Source organism: Botrytis cinerea, chromosome 13 (assembly GCF_000143535.2).
Source record: "Botrytis cinerea B05.10 chromosome 13, complete sequence".
Lineage (NCBI taxonomy): Eukaryota > Fungi > Ascomycota > Leotiomycetes > Helotiales > Sclerotiniaceae > Botrytis > Botrytis cinerea.
Window position 1 is genome coordinate 1,803,058 of NC_037322.1, and position 14,889 is coordinate 1,817,946.

The window sequence follows — 14,889 nt, forward strand, 5'->3', positions numbered from 1 at the left end:
CTGTACCTATATCTATATCTATATCCATATCCATATTATTACCCAACCAACCAATCAACAAACCATATCAAACATCAAATATCAAAACATTTCAGTATAACACAAGCACAAGCACAATCACAAAAGCGCAGAAGTAGATAATAAACTTCAGTCTGGATATTCAATTAGTAATTACCAACTACCAACCCTCAACCTCTGACAACTGCCAACTGCCTCGATTTCATTTTCTATCATATTTGAATCCATTCTATTCCCCTCCTTCCCTACCCTCCAATGCCATTCTTTTCATAGAAATCAATGCCTATACTATTGACTATTCATCGATCCACTCATCCATCCTTCCGTCCGTCCATACGTATTGTCCCTCTGTGCACTTCTCCATAATTCCATTGCCCCTTCCCTCAATCCTCGAACTTAACATTTAACCCCCTACCTCTCTTCGCTAAGATCCATCCACATTAAATTCTTGAAGCTATCTGATTCATCCTCGCAATGATTTCTCATCCCCCTTTTAACATATATCCTAACATCCAAACTAGTAAGCAGCATTTTGCCTATAAAAATCCGCCGGATTGGACGCACCACCTGGTGGCGCACTAGGCGCATTAGCCAGCCCCTGACTTGGTCCCTGATTACTATCACTACTGTCCGGTCTTTGGTACGCCTTGTATTGCCCCTGGCTAGGCAACGTTGATCTCGCATCCCCTAACACCGGATATGGGCTCCCCTGAACTGGACTCGGCAAAGAACCAGGAGGCGCTGGTGGTTCATAAGATGGCTGAGGAGGTTGTGATGGTTGTTGAGAAGGGTTATAAGCATTATATTGATGAGGTGGTTGAGGTTGTTGAGTTGGGGCTGGCGTGGCTGAATATGGGTCTGTTTCGGCCCATGCAGTATATGGATGAGGGTTTTGTTGTTGAACTGGAGAATCATAGACAGAAGTTGCAAGCTCTTGTGGATTAGAATATGTACTTTGGGGGCGATGACCAGTTTGTGGTTGTTGAGTTGGGTATTGCGTGGGAGGAGGACTGCTAGTTTCAAGTGGAGGCGGTTGTGAGCCTGATGGAATACGAGGGGTAGGATCTCTTTGAGGGTATGGCTGTTGGCTCTCTGATTGTGGGGGTTGCTGACCGGGGTATGGTAGATAACTCTCTGATTGCGGAGGTTGTTGGCTGGGATATGGTTGATGACTCTCTGACTGTGGAGGCTGTTGACCAGGATATTGTTGATGGCTCTCTGATTGTGGAGGTTGTTGACTAGGATATGGCTGGTGACTGTCTGATTGAGGAGGTTGTTGACCTGGAGCTACAACGTAAAAAGGGGCTGGTCCATTACGCTGAGGAGGATAACCGTTAGATGGAGATGGTTGCGGCTGATATGGTGGTTCTGCATAGAATTAGTATATCAATATTTATTAATATTTGAGCTCACTCACCTGACTGAGATGGTGTATAATATCTCTGGGGCTCTTGTTGTGGTCTTGCGGCTTGAGGAGGGTACCCATAACTCTGTGGACCTTGAGGTACTTGCCCAGGACGACCATACTGATAAGGTTGTGCCTGTGTCATGGAAGCATCAAGTAAGCTTTCATAATCACGACATGATTTAATGAATCTCTCATTGAGTTGTGTGAAATCGTCTAATGTATGTTAGTGAGCTGATCATGAGCTGTATTGTTTGACGAATATGCTACTCTTACCTTTTCTTTGAGAGTACTTTCCAATAAGCTCAATAAGCTTTGGCCTAATTGCGAGAGTAGAATGGTAAAGTTTCTAAGTATGTCAGCAAATGGCTCGAAAATACGGATATTGAAAACCTACTGTAATCTCCTCATTATCACGGGCATCTAATTGAGATGATGAAGTACTCAATAATGTAAGTAACTTCTCGACATTCTTGATTTCCGCAAAAACCTCGGCCTCCATTTGCGCTTCTCTTTGAAGTTCTTCTGGCGTGGGATCGACCAATTTCTCGACATAATTCAATGGGAAAATACCCGTCTTTCCTCGTAAAGAGCCCCTCCACCAATCCTTGTATACTGATCCTACAACTGTAATGATGTCACCCTTTCGAAACTGTAACTCGTCTGCATCTGTAGGTTGAAAATTATGAAGTGCCCTAACTCTCGAGACAGTAGCCGCGGTAGTCCCAGATGGTACTTGCTGTGGCTGTGCAGCTTGTTGCGATTGTGCCGGACCTGCGGATGAACTGGATGGTTGTGCAGGTTTTGGCTGACTACTTTTATCTTGAATGGATAATTTTAAGGCCATCTGTAATTCATCTTCTTCCTTCTGACGATCCAAATCCGTAAGTCGATTCTTTGATGGGGCAGAAGGTGGGTGTAAGTTGGGATTCTGGCTCTTCAAGCGTTGGTACTGATCACTCATAATCCCCAAATCAGGGTCTTTAAACATTTCTGCCCATTCCGCCATTCGTTCCAGAATCTTTGCCTTGACTTGTTGATGTGTGTTTCTATCGTTCGCCAGTCTCAATAGTGCATCCGTGAATGCTCTCGAGGCCAGCTCTCTATGCATTTTCGCTCCGCAATTTTGACTCAAAGCATTGGCAAGCTATATGATTAAACGTCAGATCTGTTGAAAGCTATCCCGACTCACGCGATGACGAACCTCCAAAGTATATAATTGTACGTTGGCATTTCGATGCGCCAACCTCTTTATCATGCTTGCAACGGCATCTTTGGCACCACTATCTTCACCGGTTACTTTGTCGCAAACATCCATAATGTATTCCCAGTTTTCCGAAGTGAGGTTCTCGTCGGTCGCCTTGGCTATAGCATCCATAAATTAGCACCATGCTCAAGGCTTCATTCGAGGCAACTGGGGATTCGAGTGAAATCACAAGCTGTGACTTACCGACGACCTCGTCAAAGGCATTTTGTTGCGCGCGAAACATTGTATACGAATTCCTATATTACTTGAATGTTTCAAGAAATAGTAAATGTCGTGGGAATTTGGTGGTTATGAAGGTGTAGGTAATAAGCAAGAGTTGTAGATGGTTTGTTCCTAGATGACCGCGCCCCGCTAAATATACAAGTGCTGTGGTAGCGTATCACGAGCATATCAACGTCACTGGAAGCTTTCCGACGCCGCACAAGGCATAAGGCATCAAACCAGAATCCGATGTATTGGAGAATGCGATGCTAAAAATAGAAATTGTGATTTTAACTTCAATGTTGGTATAACCCAAGGAAACAATGCAATCTTTCGATCAAGTGGAAGTTTGATGCTGTAACATCGAGCCGGACATATTCAACTCATGGTTTGATCACAGTATGCATATGCATTTGCTCAACGTTCAACGTAAATATACATTCAAAGAATAGAGTATTCAAAGTTTTGGATCAGCATCCAAGCTCTGGATATTGAAGCCGGACCTAATCTACTTGCTTTCATAGAGGCAAGAGCTAATTTCTTGTTGTACATATAAACAATTGCACACTTACTGTCTGTAAGTGTAGCAGATTGTGACATAAAAAAAAGGGGTTGAAGAATCCCATGTCAAGGGAAACCGCAACAGACAACCCGGCGCTATGCTTCCAATCAATTAGTTTCCTTCCCAATACCACAATCATCCATCCAGATACGAAACAGCGCCTGTACTCCATCGTTATATGCATAAAAGGAGACCCCCGAGATAATTTTTGCTACAACAAGAGAGCTTACTTGTGCTACCACATCTCACCGTCGTCGGCTGCTTGATCATGTGATTGTGTTCGCCCATAATCGTAGTACTTCTGATTCTGATCATTATAACCATTCTCACTATTGTTTTGACCGGTGCGAGATTGTGGACGATTGTGGTTCTGCTCGGACTCGCCACCTTGATGATCGTAATCATATATTTGAGAGTCGTCAACATAATTAACAGCTTCACCAGAATGGTTGGGATTTTGGGATTGCTCAGCGTATTGAGTGATGCCCTATAAAGTGTCAGTTTAATATATCCTCAAGTTCCTAAAATTGATAAAATTATACCTGGTGGTAATCGTAACGATATTGGTCACCCTCTTGTTGTTGCTGCTGCTGCTGCTGCTGCTGCTGTTGTTGTCTCAACTGTTCTTGTTGCTCTAGATATTTTTGTTCTTGCTCCTTCTGCTTTCTCTCCGCCTCTGCCTTCTTCTGTTGTACAGATTGAGGTACTTGCATATGTGGATGCATTTGTTGAACCTTGGCCAAATACGAATACATGAAGTTGCTAAGCAGAACCTGACTGTATAATGCCCGTTTAGGGTTAGCCAATTTGATGTGAGCCATGCGATAAATTGCCCTTTCTTCCATTATTGAAAATCTTGTCCAGTTGTAATCAATGTCTGGCTTCAAGATACGCTGCGGTGGTTCCGGCGAAATAGTGCGAAGTGAACTTCCTTTTTTGCCTCCTGAATCTCGATCGGCTTTCTTCTTTCCACCACCAAAAAGGGACGAGAAGATGCCGTCCTTCTCCTTTTTAGGCTCTCCGCCAGCTTTACGACTACTTTCTTTCTTCCGTTCATTTTCGAGTTTATTATCAACATTATCTCTCTCGACTAAGAAACTTTCCCGGCCTCTCGTAGTTGTCTCCATGGTGGATTGCAAAACATCCAATCGAGCATTATCATGCACTTTCTCCGATGAAACCTTGGCTTTATTCTTATCATCTTTCTTCTTGTCCTTCTTGTCCTTTTCATCACTCCCTTTAAACCAACCCCAACTAGTCTTCCGAGGCCCGGAGTTTTCCTCCTCTCTCTCCTTTTTACCTTTCTTGTCGGTCTTCTTATCATCAAAGGTTGGAATGTGAGTGAGCGTATCCGTTCTCAAAGAGTTCACCGGAAGCGAAGAAGATTGCTGATGTTGAGGCATTTCGTTTGCTGTTGATGTCTTTGGGAGACTGGCACCACCGGAAGAACCTTGACGCTCCAATACCGGACGTTTGGCTGATCTCGCTGGAGGTTCTGGAATAGACTGAGGAGCCGCTTGGGGAGCTGCTTGAGGAGCCTCTTGAGGAGCCGCTTGAGGAATTGCTGGCGAAGCGTGCTGTTTCGGTGAAACTGGCGTAGTCTGTGAAGATGTTCTTTCGGGGTACTGGAGAGTTTGCTTGCCCACTTGTGGCTCTGGAGTTTCTTCTACCGGAGGTGGTGTCTCTACTATACGTGGGACTGGCGAATCCGTTCGAGGATGACTAGTACTCCTTGATCGAGTTGCATCTTGAGCAGGGGAGGGAGGCTGTTGACTGGCGTTGGGTAATATCTCTGCAGGTAATGTTGAAGCTGGAGAATCAGATCGTGTAGGCACTTCGTTGGCAACGTTTCCCGGAATTGGAGGAACCGGTGGAACCTGCTCGATGTTCTGCATACGCCGTGCACTTCTGTTGGGTCTCGAAAAATTATCCGTGTTACCTGAAGGCTCCGATTGGGTGTGTGTAAGAGGGTAGCCTGCAGATGGACGCCCATCAATCGGCGAAGCCGTTGGTGAATCTCCTCCGTCCGTATCAGCTCGAATAGAGCCAGCCCTTTTTGAAAATGGAACTCGCTCTCCCTTTCTCAAGCTTCCCCTCCTGTATGTCGTGTGTGTGGACCTCCTTAGACCAATCCCGGGCGCTTGGGGTAAGATAGGTAAATCTTCACCTTGAACACCTTCACCTCTTCCCGTATCGAGATTCAATTTCTGCATTGCTTTTGAAGGATCCTTTACCAGCTCGTCCAATTCCTGAAGATCCGAGATTCTGATATCGGGCGTGTGATGTGACGATAAAGACTTTTTCCTCTCTAAGTGTTCCGCCCCATCTTGGTACCCTATAGCTCCCTTACCACCCGAATTATCAATCTGCCTTGACAACATAGATTTCTTCCTCCTCAATCCTGCCCCCGACCCACTCTGATCGACTCCATTAGCCGTTAATGAAGTTTGATCACCAGATCGTCTTTTTATTGATTGAACACGGTTCTCCAGAAAGGTTTTGAATTCCATGGGTGCCAGCTCGGGGTGGACTCTGGCAGGTACCCAAAAAAGTCGCGATGGATCGTCCTCGTTGTCGTTTCCTGTTGGAGCTGCTGTGGGCATTGAAGACACGCCTTGGAACGACGGCAGATCCGGATCACTGGTATTGCCCACATCCATAGACATTCGCCGTAACGCTTGCAAATTACTTAGCTCTTGTGCGACAGCAGCTGGCCCGGATTCATAGTCGATATCGTTCAGCGGGAACTCCGCATTTGCAGTACCTCCTGCATTAGGATCACGTAAGGACAAAGATGGCGATATTGGACCTCCATCTCCAAATGTTGGACTCCTGGGACTTTGCATGATTGCTGGTGATGTATGCGCTTTGTGGTTTCCATTTGCTAAGGGTACTGGTCTGGGTCTAATGCTGCTGTTTGTGTCGTAAAATGAATTCGTTATTTCTTCGATAGACTCACTGGAAGAGGAGGGCATAAAGCTTAGAGGTCGTGAATCTTGTTTTGAATAGTCATCATCCCCATACATGTCCCCAATAGCCTCCGTTACATGATGGTTTGGATCGTTGATAGAAATTCGTGGATCCCGTCTAGGTGCAAAACTCCCCCCAAGTTGTTCTCGAGGTCTCGAAGAGGTCTATTGAAGAGGAAAGAGGTTAGTAAAGTTTATTGAAACAGGTTTCAAATAAGAGAGATATCTTTGCAGAAAGTATTATGCGAAAGGATCGAGGTCTAGCAAGGAAAGAGAGTGTAGCCGGAATGAATCAAGAGAGAGTGAGAGAGTGAGAGGGAGAGGCCCGACTCGAATGTCCAACAGACAAGCAGACAAGCATGAGGAGTGGTTGGGCAAGGTAGTAGGTAGCGTAGCTCGTAAATAGTATTCAGATTCTGCTTCTTTCCCACCATGTACGTCGCGTCGCACAACGTAGCAAGTATTCCATAGAGATGTGCATACCTTCATCGGGAGTTGTGATGCGGGTCTTCCAAGAATTCCCTTGCTGAGATAGAAGAACTAGCACCTAATAGAATCACTGACGATACCGGCGATCTCATCTGGAGTTGTATGGATTATGGATTTAGTGTGGCAAGACTGGAGAGGATTAAAGAGCTTAATAAATATACATCGGCGGGCACATGAATAAAAGGATGTCAAATGGGTGCAGGTGGAGAAAAGAGTTGCGATGGCATAATGTTGTTGCGTGCAGTAATGATCGAGGGTGTAAGTGAGAGAGTGCGGGTGAGGGTGAGGGTGAGGGTGCGGGTAGGTGTGAGTGTTGCTTGGGGATACTGGTGATGGTAAATAGGAAGGATCTCAATTAATTCGAGTTGTGCAATTGGCACCAAATGGGGATTGTGGTCGTGAGTAAAGTGACATGTGAGTGGATAGATTGGGGGGAGAGTTTTTTTGGGGGGGGTCCACCAGCGACCAGTGACCAGTAACCAGTGACCCGCCGTGGGTGATGGAGCGGTTTGGTGCTCTGCCTGGGTTTTATTTATATTTATGGGATTTACGAGGAGAGCAACCTTGCCAATACAGATAATACATGGTAAACTTTGGCTAGCGAACGAGAGATCGACGTGAATCTGGCCCTCCTTTGCTGAGAACATTCGTGTGCATGGCAGCAACCAACCGTCACAACATGATGCATTGTGGAAAGGAAGACGAGGGAGCAGAATGGAAATTCTAGAGACCAGGTCCTTCAATATATGCCTACCTGGGTACGTCCAGCAAACACATGTATACTTGGAACATTCACTCTTTGACGAAAGTGTCACATAGGGGCTATCCGAATAGGGGATACACGATCTAATGTCCGAGTCCATGTATGAACGTATGATGAACGAACGTATGAACATCTGGGAACTACCTGGGCAAACCTGGATTGCTGGGTTCCTGATATTGATGCATGTTGCTGCACTCACCAGACAAGCCCATTGTCTTCCACACAAATGACATAACTGATGGATCTTGTAGCATTAGATATCACGAGTATAATCACACGGTACATACATACTGCAAACGGCATGTACATACTGCACAGTAACGTGATCAAGCTCAAGGCCACGGTACACATATATATCTATCAACACCTCCTCTACCAGCTGTGCTTTCTCTTGTATATCTCCCAAGACTTCTTTCGTGTCACCCACCCACCACCTCCTCGCCCAGGGCTGAATTTGGCATCTGACTGTATTTCCATCTCGGACGCGTTTGGGATGCTGTTTACCAGGTAATCAGGGTTCTTATCTTAGTTGGTTGCTCCAGCGCCTAGAGCCATCCTTCAATTGAGAGATTCTTAAACATCCTTTCCGCGATGAGCTAGCCATGCGGCGCAGACACATGATAATCCAAGAAAAAGAGGCAGGGGAATGAGAGGGCACGCACCGGAAGCTTGACCTTCCCGAACATAGGTACTGTGTGTGTTATGTAAGATGTTGTCATTTCAAATGATCCATTGAGCCTCCGAATGTTGTCTCTCTCTCCAACACACTCGCCGTGAAGGTACAGACACCTCAAAGGCTTTTCGCACGGCATTTTGTAGAATTTGATACAGATACACATATCCTCGAGTGCACATTGTAAGTGTTCCTTCTGCGGGGTGCATAGGTAGTGAGGGAAGAAAAAGAAGTTTTTGGAAGACTTTGAAATCATGACTAAGGTTAATTATAGAACATGGGCTGGCTCAGGGGCATCTGCAAGTGTGTGTGTGGGCAACGGTTTGTCGCTCTATCGATCTAGAATCTTTTGTTCTTCTTCCATTTCTTCTATGTATTGTATCGTATCGTATCACATCGTATCACATCGTATCACATCGTATCCGCATCGTGTCCGCATTTCGCCTCCGCCGCCGCCGCCGCCGCCGTTGTCTGTCACAAGATAAGGAAAAAGCAAATCGAACGAAGAGAAGAGAAGAGAAAAGAAAAGAAAGCTTTCAACCATCAAAACGCCCAAACGCCCAAACGACATTGCCCTTTTTTCACACTTCTCTCATCGTGCATATCCATATAGATAAAACGGTGCCAGAATACGGTCGCCCAATAAAGTTATTTGCTGTACGATTAGCTCTATTTCCCTTCCTCACAGCCACAATGTTGAGAGTTCGCATTGACTCCATTTTTGCATGTCTGAAACTGATCTTCACCACCTCATTTCAAGACACACCACGTATTCAGAGATGAGGGTCTCTCGTAAAAAGGGTAAAGTTCATCGAGAGAAATACGATTTATAGATTTTATAGAGTGTGAGACATCTTGGGACTACACATGCATGCATGCATGCAAACCTACATACCGACAGGCCTACACAATCAATCAATCAATCAATCAGACGAAATTTCCTTCCACTCACAGTCAATCAATCGTTTTGACTTTCTTTCTCCGGAATGTGAATGGACATTGATACCTTTCGACATGGGAGCATGCTACCCTGCTTCCTGCTTCCCCTAGGGTATCCTGTCGCTGACAACGCCATGTCGCCTATTCGGGTCAATATATGATCCTTTGCTGGCGTATATGCAGTCGCTCGCCAGCTTCATATCCCCAGTTAACCATGGGAGTACAGTCCATATCCAACAGTAGGTAAAGAGGAAGAACGAAATGGGGTTCGACAACTGGTTTGTGTTTACCCCACAAGTACTCTATTTTCCCCGCATCTTCATGATCTGCAGAAGCCTGCAATTCTCGACAATTCAACCGCGTCGGAAAAACTCACCTCGGTATATCCATTGACCGAGTTTTGGAGAATCAATCGCTGATGCGACTTTGTGATTGTTCCTGAAATTGTACAAATGGCGTGGCTTTCCGCTGGAATTCGATCGACAACGAAGCATCGTGCGCTCATACAGAGTGCGGCTCTCAAATCATGGCTATAATCAAACGTTTGGTTGCTCTTGTCGCACTTTCTCTTTCTTTAGATTTGGTTTCTGCTCAAGCATGCTGGAAAAATACGACTTGCAGTGGGCCTCTGGAAGCCGCCTTCCCGGGCCCTTGGGATGCAAATATCTATGCACCTTCAAGCCGCCAGGTATCTCCGAAATCCGTCTTGTCCGCAACAACCGGGGCTGTTCTATCCAACTTCTCGGGGTCGATTGGACTCTCTGGAAATGGTTCGAAATATACTCTCGACTTTGGTAAAGAGGTGGGCGGACTCGTGACTCTCAAATACACTTCCTCGGGACCTGGTGCAATCGGGTTGGCATTCACTGAAGCCAAGGATTACATCGGGGAGTGGTCTGACTCGTCCAATGGAGGGTTCAAAGGACCAGACGGCGCTATCTATGCAAATTTCACATCAGCTGGTGCAGGAACATATACCATGCCAGATCTTTCGCTTCGTGGAGGTTTCAGATACTTGACCTTGTTCTTAATCACCGATGGTGCCACGAATGTCAACATTAGCAGCATCGTTCTTGAAATTGGGTTCCAGCCAACATGGTCAAATTTACAAGCATACCAAGGATACTTTCACAGCAGTGATGAAATGCTCAACAAGATTTGGTATTCTGGTGCATACACGCTGCAAACAAATGCAGTTCCTGTAAATACTGGACGTCAAATCCCTACGGTCAAAGTGGGTTGGGCAAACAATGGCACTATGGGACCGGGTGATACAATCATTGTGGATGGAGCAAAGCGGGACCGAGCTGTTTGGCCTGGTGACATGGGTATTGCCGTGCCATCGACATTTATCAGTATTGGTGACCTCGTCAGTGTCAAAAATGCACTTCAGGTCATGTACAACTACCAGGTATGTCAGTATTTAGTTGATATCTTTGTTCCCGCTCAGTGTTGGAAGCCCTTCTTTTACAAACTCACTTTCCATCTTGAAACTGCTTCATCGACCGAAGATCCGGGCTGACTCAATTTAGAACAATGTGACGGGCGCATTTCCAGAGGCAGGGCCACCGTTACTACAACTGGGCTCTGATACATATCATATGTGGACTATGATTGGAACTTACAACTACGTCCTTTACACCAATGATACTTCGTTCCTCTTGCAAAACTGGGCGAAGTATCAATTGGCGATGAACTATGTTTATGGAAAAGTCAGCGCTCCTGGTCTTCTTGAGGTCACAGGAATTCGAGATTGGGCTCGCTGGCAGCAAGGTTTCAATAACAGTGAAGCACAAATGATGTATGTTTTGATACCAATGTGACTCAGGTGGTTGGCTAACAAATACGCAGTCTCTATCGAACCCTTCTTACTGGCGCTGATTTGGCCAAATGGGCTGGTGATACTACCAACTTGACGGCGACATGGACCAGTCATGCGGCTTCCCTTAAGACAGCTGTCAACAAGTACTGCTTTGATTCATCTTATGGATCTTTCAAAGACAATGCAACAGCGACTACATTACATCCTCAAGACGCAAATAGCATGGCTCTTTTGTTCGGAGTTGTTTCCCCAACATCCTCTACAGCCCAAACTATTTCCACCAATCTTCTCAAGAATTGGACCCCAATCGGAGCTGTCGCGCCCGAACTTCCAGAAAACATATCCCCCTTCATATCGAGTTTCGAAATACAAGCCCACTTTACAATTGGAGAAACGAGCCGTGCGCTCGATCTCATCCGTCGATGTTGGGGTTGGTATCTCAACAACCCCAATGGAACCGAAAGCACAGTCATCGAAGGCTATCTCCAAAATGGTACCTTTGCATATCGATCAAGCAGAGGCTATATGTACGATACCTCGTATGTATCTCACGCACATGGCTGGTCTTCAGGTCCTACATCCGCCCTCACAGAGTTTGTATTGGGACTTAGTGTTACTAGCCCCGTAGGCAAAACGTGGAAATTAACACCACAATTCGGAGACTTGACGAGTGCAGAAGGTGGATTTGTGACTACACTGGGAAAATTCCAAGCGGCTTGGAATCTTACAAAGACGGGATACACGTTGGATTTTGCGGTGCCGGAAGGTACTACAGGGTCATTGATTTTACCAGTAAGAAAGGCGGGGGTGGTGCCAAGTATTGTTTTGAACGGAAAAGAGATCAAGGGGTCGAGGGACTTGAAGGTTGTGAATGGGGGTGTGGCTTTGGAGACTAATGGTGGGAAACATAGTATTGTTGTTCGTTGAAGATCTATACGCTAGCTTTTAACATTTATTTACCACATCACTACTAAGGCTCGTGTGCTCGAGCATACGATCTTTGGATTTGCATTCTAAACCGTGGCTGTGAGTATGAATTTTATGAAATATCTGAAACGTCCCTGTTCGTCATAGCCCCCGAGTCCATAAAATGGAAAATCAGGGTCTTGTAATCTGATCTACTTGAGATGAATGATCGTCATAATTTTCACATATCGTTGTTTCATCGAAGAGTGATTTGAGTGGTTTTTGTGAAAGCGCATGAATCAGACTAATTTTCAACTAATCTTCAAATATCAGATATTGAAAGGGTGGGTGATGACGTATGTTGACATAACTAAGTAAAGGGGTCTTTTAGTGGGAAGTTGGGAAGACGGGAGGTTAAGGCGGGAAACATAAATAAGTACAATGCTCGAGTACATCATCATCATCATCATCATCATCAATCCATTCATCAATAACCTCATGATTATAACCAACCTTCTTCAACCGCGAAATCGAATATCATTCTAGAATCACTTGAGGATCTTATCCCTCTAAATTGAGCAATAAGATTTGATTTACCTAGCCTCCGCACACTCCACCAAGTCTTCATCCGCAACCAGGATTCAAGATTACCGAAAGACAAACGACAACAAGGGTCGTATTTGAATACGACCCCACTCAGTGACCAGGAGGTAAGTTGAGTACAGCGAGCGAGCGAGCGATAGTGAATAGCATCTTTTTGTATATTATCCATACGTCGCTCCTCTTGCTTCAATCTCCCATTCTCTCTTCATTTTCTGCACAAGCTGCCTTTTCGGGAGGAAGAAAACTAATACAAGATGATGCGCAAACAGTCATTACACGCCAATATGTCAGGATCACAAGTAGCAGGTGCGCCTGGGTCCGCGCCAGCGAATCTGCCAGTGAGATCATTCTCGACCAGCAGTGCATTGACAGATCGCACGGATGAGGGAGAGGCAGTACCATTGGAGAATCCTAGTGATGTGAGTATCTTCGCGAACCGTAAGGATTGTAAAAGGTCCAATACCGGGGTTGGGGGAGGATAAGAGATCGCTTGTGGCTAATTGAATCTCCGCGCGCAGACTTCAGAATTGTTAGGAGAAAGATTAAGAGCTTGGAAACATGCAGTTGGGTATCTCGAGGATTATATTGGAGCAACAGAGAAGGTACAAAGACAACAATCAAAGGAATATGAGAAGGTTTTGAAGACTATCGCAAACCCCTTGAAAGAGGGGCACCATTTCCAGCAAGAATTAGGAGGCATGGCGGGCATGTTCGAAAACATGCGAGCGAACACTCAGGTATGCTTCATGCGATGTTTTGCTATTGCACAAATGCTGACTGGATAGGGTTTAATAAATTCGCACCTCGAAACAGAGAAGAATCTGAAAGGCACGGTACTCCCCATCCTCGATCGACTACACAAGGAAATCAAAAACAAATCTAAGGAGTTACTTTCTGGAGCTTCAAAGGGAGCGAAAGAAGTCGACAAGGCTAGAAATATCACACAAAAACATATTGAGCTTTTGGGATCACAGACTGCGAACTACCAATCTAGCGCTGCTTCCATGAAGTCGGCCGAAGATCCATATGTCGTTCACCGAGGTATCCTACATCGACTTCACAAGCAAGTTTTGGAGGAAAACACCAATCGTCATGATCTTATCCAAGTTCAAAATAACTTTGCGCAATTTGAGGCTCATGTTATTGAGATCATCCAACAGACCATGATGAGCTTCACTCAGATAATTACGAGCCAATCTCAAAAAGAACAGACATTCTTCTCAGATATACTGAACACTTGCCAAGGAGTCCCTGCAAATCTCGAGTGGGAAGGCTTCGTCAACCGTAACCAAGCTTTGCTCGTCGATCCCAACGCCCCAGACCGCTCAGTGGAAGCGATCAGCTTCCCCAACCAAAATCACGCTAGCACTCAGGCTCTTATCGAGGGTTCTCTTGAACGCAAAAGCAGAAACAAGTTGAGTTTTGCTGGTTACACTACAGGCTACTATGTCGTAACTCCAAGCAAATTCCTCCATGAGTTCAAAGACAACGACAATATTCGTAAAGACCCCGTTCCGGAGTTATCCATCTATCTTCCCGACGCTATAATTGGAAGTACCAGCGGCGAAAAGTTCAATATTAAAGGAAAAGATGTTTCCAAGGGAATAGGAAGTAAATTATCTGGTACCTCTGAAATCGCCTTCAAAGCGCATTCGGCAGCGGATGCCAATAAATGGTATGAAGTAATCAGATCGGTCGCGGGATCAGGTCCAGCAGAAGCAACCAGTCCAATGGGTCCATTGAGTCCAACCTCCCCAGCTGATTCAAAACAAAGCTCCATGAGCTATCCTGCGGAAAAACAACCTGAATCGATTCAAACTGGGGGAACAATTACGGGAGGGGAGACAGTCGCTAGTCCTGTGACAACAAATACAACTGATTTTGCACCTGGGACAGTACCAGAGAAAACTGGTTAAACTGATAGAGAGGAGAGAGTGCATGGAGATTGTAATTCAAGGGGAAAGGGAGGAGGATGGGATTTAGCGAATTGGCACAGAGAAGCAAACTTAGGCAGTGCGTTAGCGTGTACTTGAGTTGTCAAATATGATATGCTCTTTTGAGCATTTGGATGATGTTTGATTGACGGTTGAAACATTTGACTTATATCCAGCGGGGAGGGATGAACAGAGGTAATGTTTAGTTTTGTATATTGGTATCAAGATTTGTTCCTTATTTTCACTGCAATCTGGTGTATATATTGTCTTTGAGTTCAGTGAATGGATGGATGTTTCTTGTTTTTTTGTTTGATCTGATCATTCAATTGTCTCCATGT

The 14,889-nt window shown here is 45.3% G+C and overlaps 4 protein-coding genes across 4 annotated transcripts; 2 read left to right on the top strand and 2 right to left on the bottom strand.

Annotated features, from left to right (window-relative positions):
* Positions 1 to 153: 153 nt before the first annotated feature.
* Bchse1 lies at positions 154 to 3,023 on the bottom strand. Its single transcript, XM_024696856.1, has 6 exons — positions 2,874 to 3,023; positions 2,628 to 2,788; positions 1,821 to 2,570; positions 1,700 to 1,772; positions 1,436 to 1,639; positions 154 to 1,386 (listed from the first exon to the last, which is right to left on the bottom strand). The coding sequence occupies exons 1-6, from the start codon at positions 2,911 to 2,913 to the stop codon at positions 536 to 538; spliced, it is 2,079 nt and encodes a 692-aa protein (XP_024552669.1). The 5' UTR covers positions 2,914 to 3,023; the 3' UTR covers positions 154 to 535.
* A 334-nt stretch (positions 3,024 to 3,357) lies between these two features.
* Positions 3,358 to 7,400, bottom strand: BCIN_13g04840 (hypothetical protein). Its single transcript, XM_001546991.2, has 3 exons — positions 6,906 to 7,400; positions 3,996 to 6,587; positions 3,358 to 3,940 (listed from the first exon to the last, which is right to left on the bottom strand). Exons 1-3 carry the CDS (start codon positions 6,909 to 6,911, stop codon positions 3,689 to 3,691), a joined length of 2,850 nt encoding a protein of 949 aa, XP_001547041.2. The 5' UTR covers positions 6,912 to 7,400; the 3' UTR covers positions 3,358 to 3,688.
* A 1,427-nt stretch (positions 7,401 to 8,827) lies between these two features.
* Positions 8,828 to 12,179, top strand: BCIN_13g04850 (hypothetical protein). The gene is made up of 3 exons (XM_024696857.1): positions 8,828 to 10,697; positions 10,819 to 11,087; positions 11,138 to 12,179. The coding sequence occupies exons 1-3, from the start codon at positions 9,813 to 9,815 to the stop codon at positions 12,033 to 12,035; spliced, it is 2,052 nt and encodes a 683-aa protein (XP_024552670.1). The 5' UTR covers positions 8,828 to 9,812; the 3' UTR covers positions 12,036 to 12,179.
* Positions 12,180 to 12,461: 282 nt separating this feature from the next.
* On the top strand, positions 12,462 to 14,680 carry BCIN_13g04860 (hypothetical protein). Its single transcript, XM_024696858.1, has 4 exons — positions 12,462 to 12,724; positions 12,887 to 13,036; positions 13,136 to 13,354; positions 13,403 to 14,680. Exons 2-4 carry the CDS (start codon positions 12,902 to 12,904, stop codon positions 14,531 to 14,533), a joined length of 1,485 nt encoding a protein of 494 aa, XP_024552671.1. The 5' UTR covers positions 12,462 to 12,724; positions 12,887 to 12,901; the 3' UTR covers positions 14,534 to 14,680.
* The last annotated feature ends 209 nt before the right edge of the window (positions 14,681 to 14,889 follow it).

Bases quoted from the DNA above. Each gene is read 5' to 3' on its own strand.
- Bchse1 (XM_024696856.1), bottom strand. From the start codon at position 2,913: ATGTTTCGCGCGCAACAAAATGCCTTTGACGAGGTCGTCG. The intron at 2,789-2,873 runs GTAAGTCACAGC...TGGATGCTATAG, and splicing joins TGCCTTTGACGAGGTCGTCG to CCAAGGCGACCGACGAGAAC. The intron at 1,387-1,435 runs GTGAGTGAGCTC...AATTCTATGCAG, and splicing joins TTATACACCATCTCAGTCAG to AACCACCATATCAGCCGCAA.
- BCIN_13g04860 (XM_024696858.1), top strand. From the start codon at position 12,902: ATGTCAGGATCACAAGTAGCAGGTGCGCCTGGGTCCGCGCCAGCGAAT. The intron at 13,037-13,135 runs GTGAGTATCTTC...CTCCGCGCGCAG, and splicing joins CATTGGAGAATCCTAGTGAT to ACTTCAGAATTGTTAGGAGA. The intron at 13,355-13,402 runs GTATGCTTCATG...CTGACTGGATAG, and splicing joins ACATGCGAGCGAACACTCAG to GGTTTAATAAATTCGCACCT.
- BCIN_13g04840 (XM_001546991.2), bottom strand. The intron at 3,941-3,995 runs GTATAATTTTAT...GACACTTTATAG, and splicing joins ATCGTTACGATTACCACCAG to GGCATCACTCAATACGCTGA.
- BCIN_13g04850 (XM_024696857.1), top strand. From the start codon at position 9,813: ATGGCTATAATCAAACGTTTGGTTGCTCTTGTCGCACTTTCTCTTTCT. The intron at 10,698-10,818 runs GTATGTCAGTAT...GACTCAATTTAG, and splicing joins AGGTCATGTACAACTACCAG to AACAATGTGACGGGCGCATT. The intron at 11,088-11,137 runs GTATGTTTTGAT...ACAAATACGCAG, and splicing joins AACAGTGAAGCACAAATGAT to TCTCTATCGAACCCTTCTTA.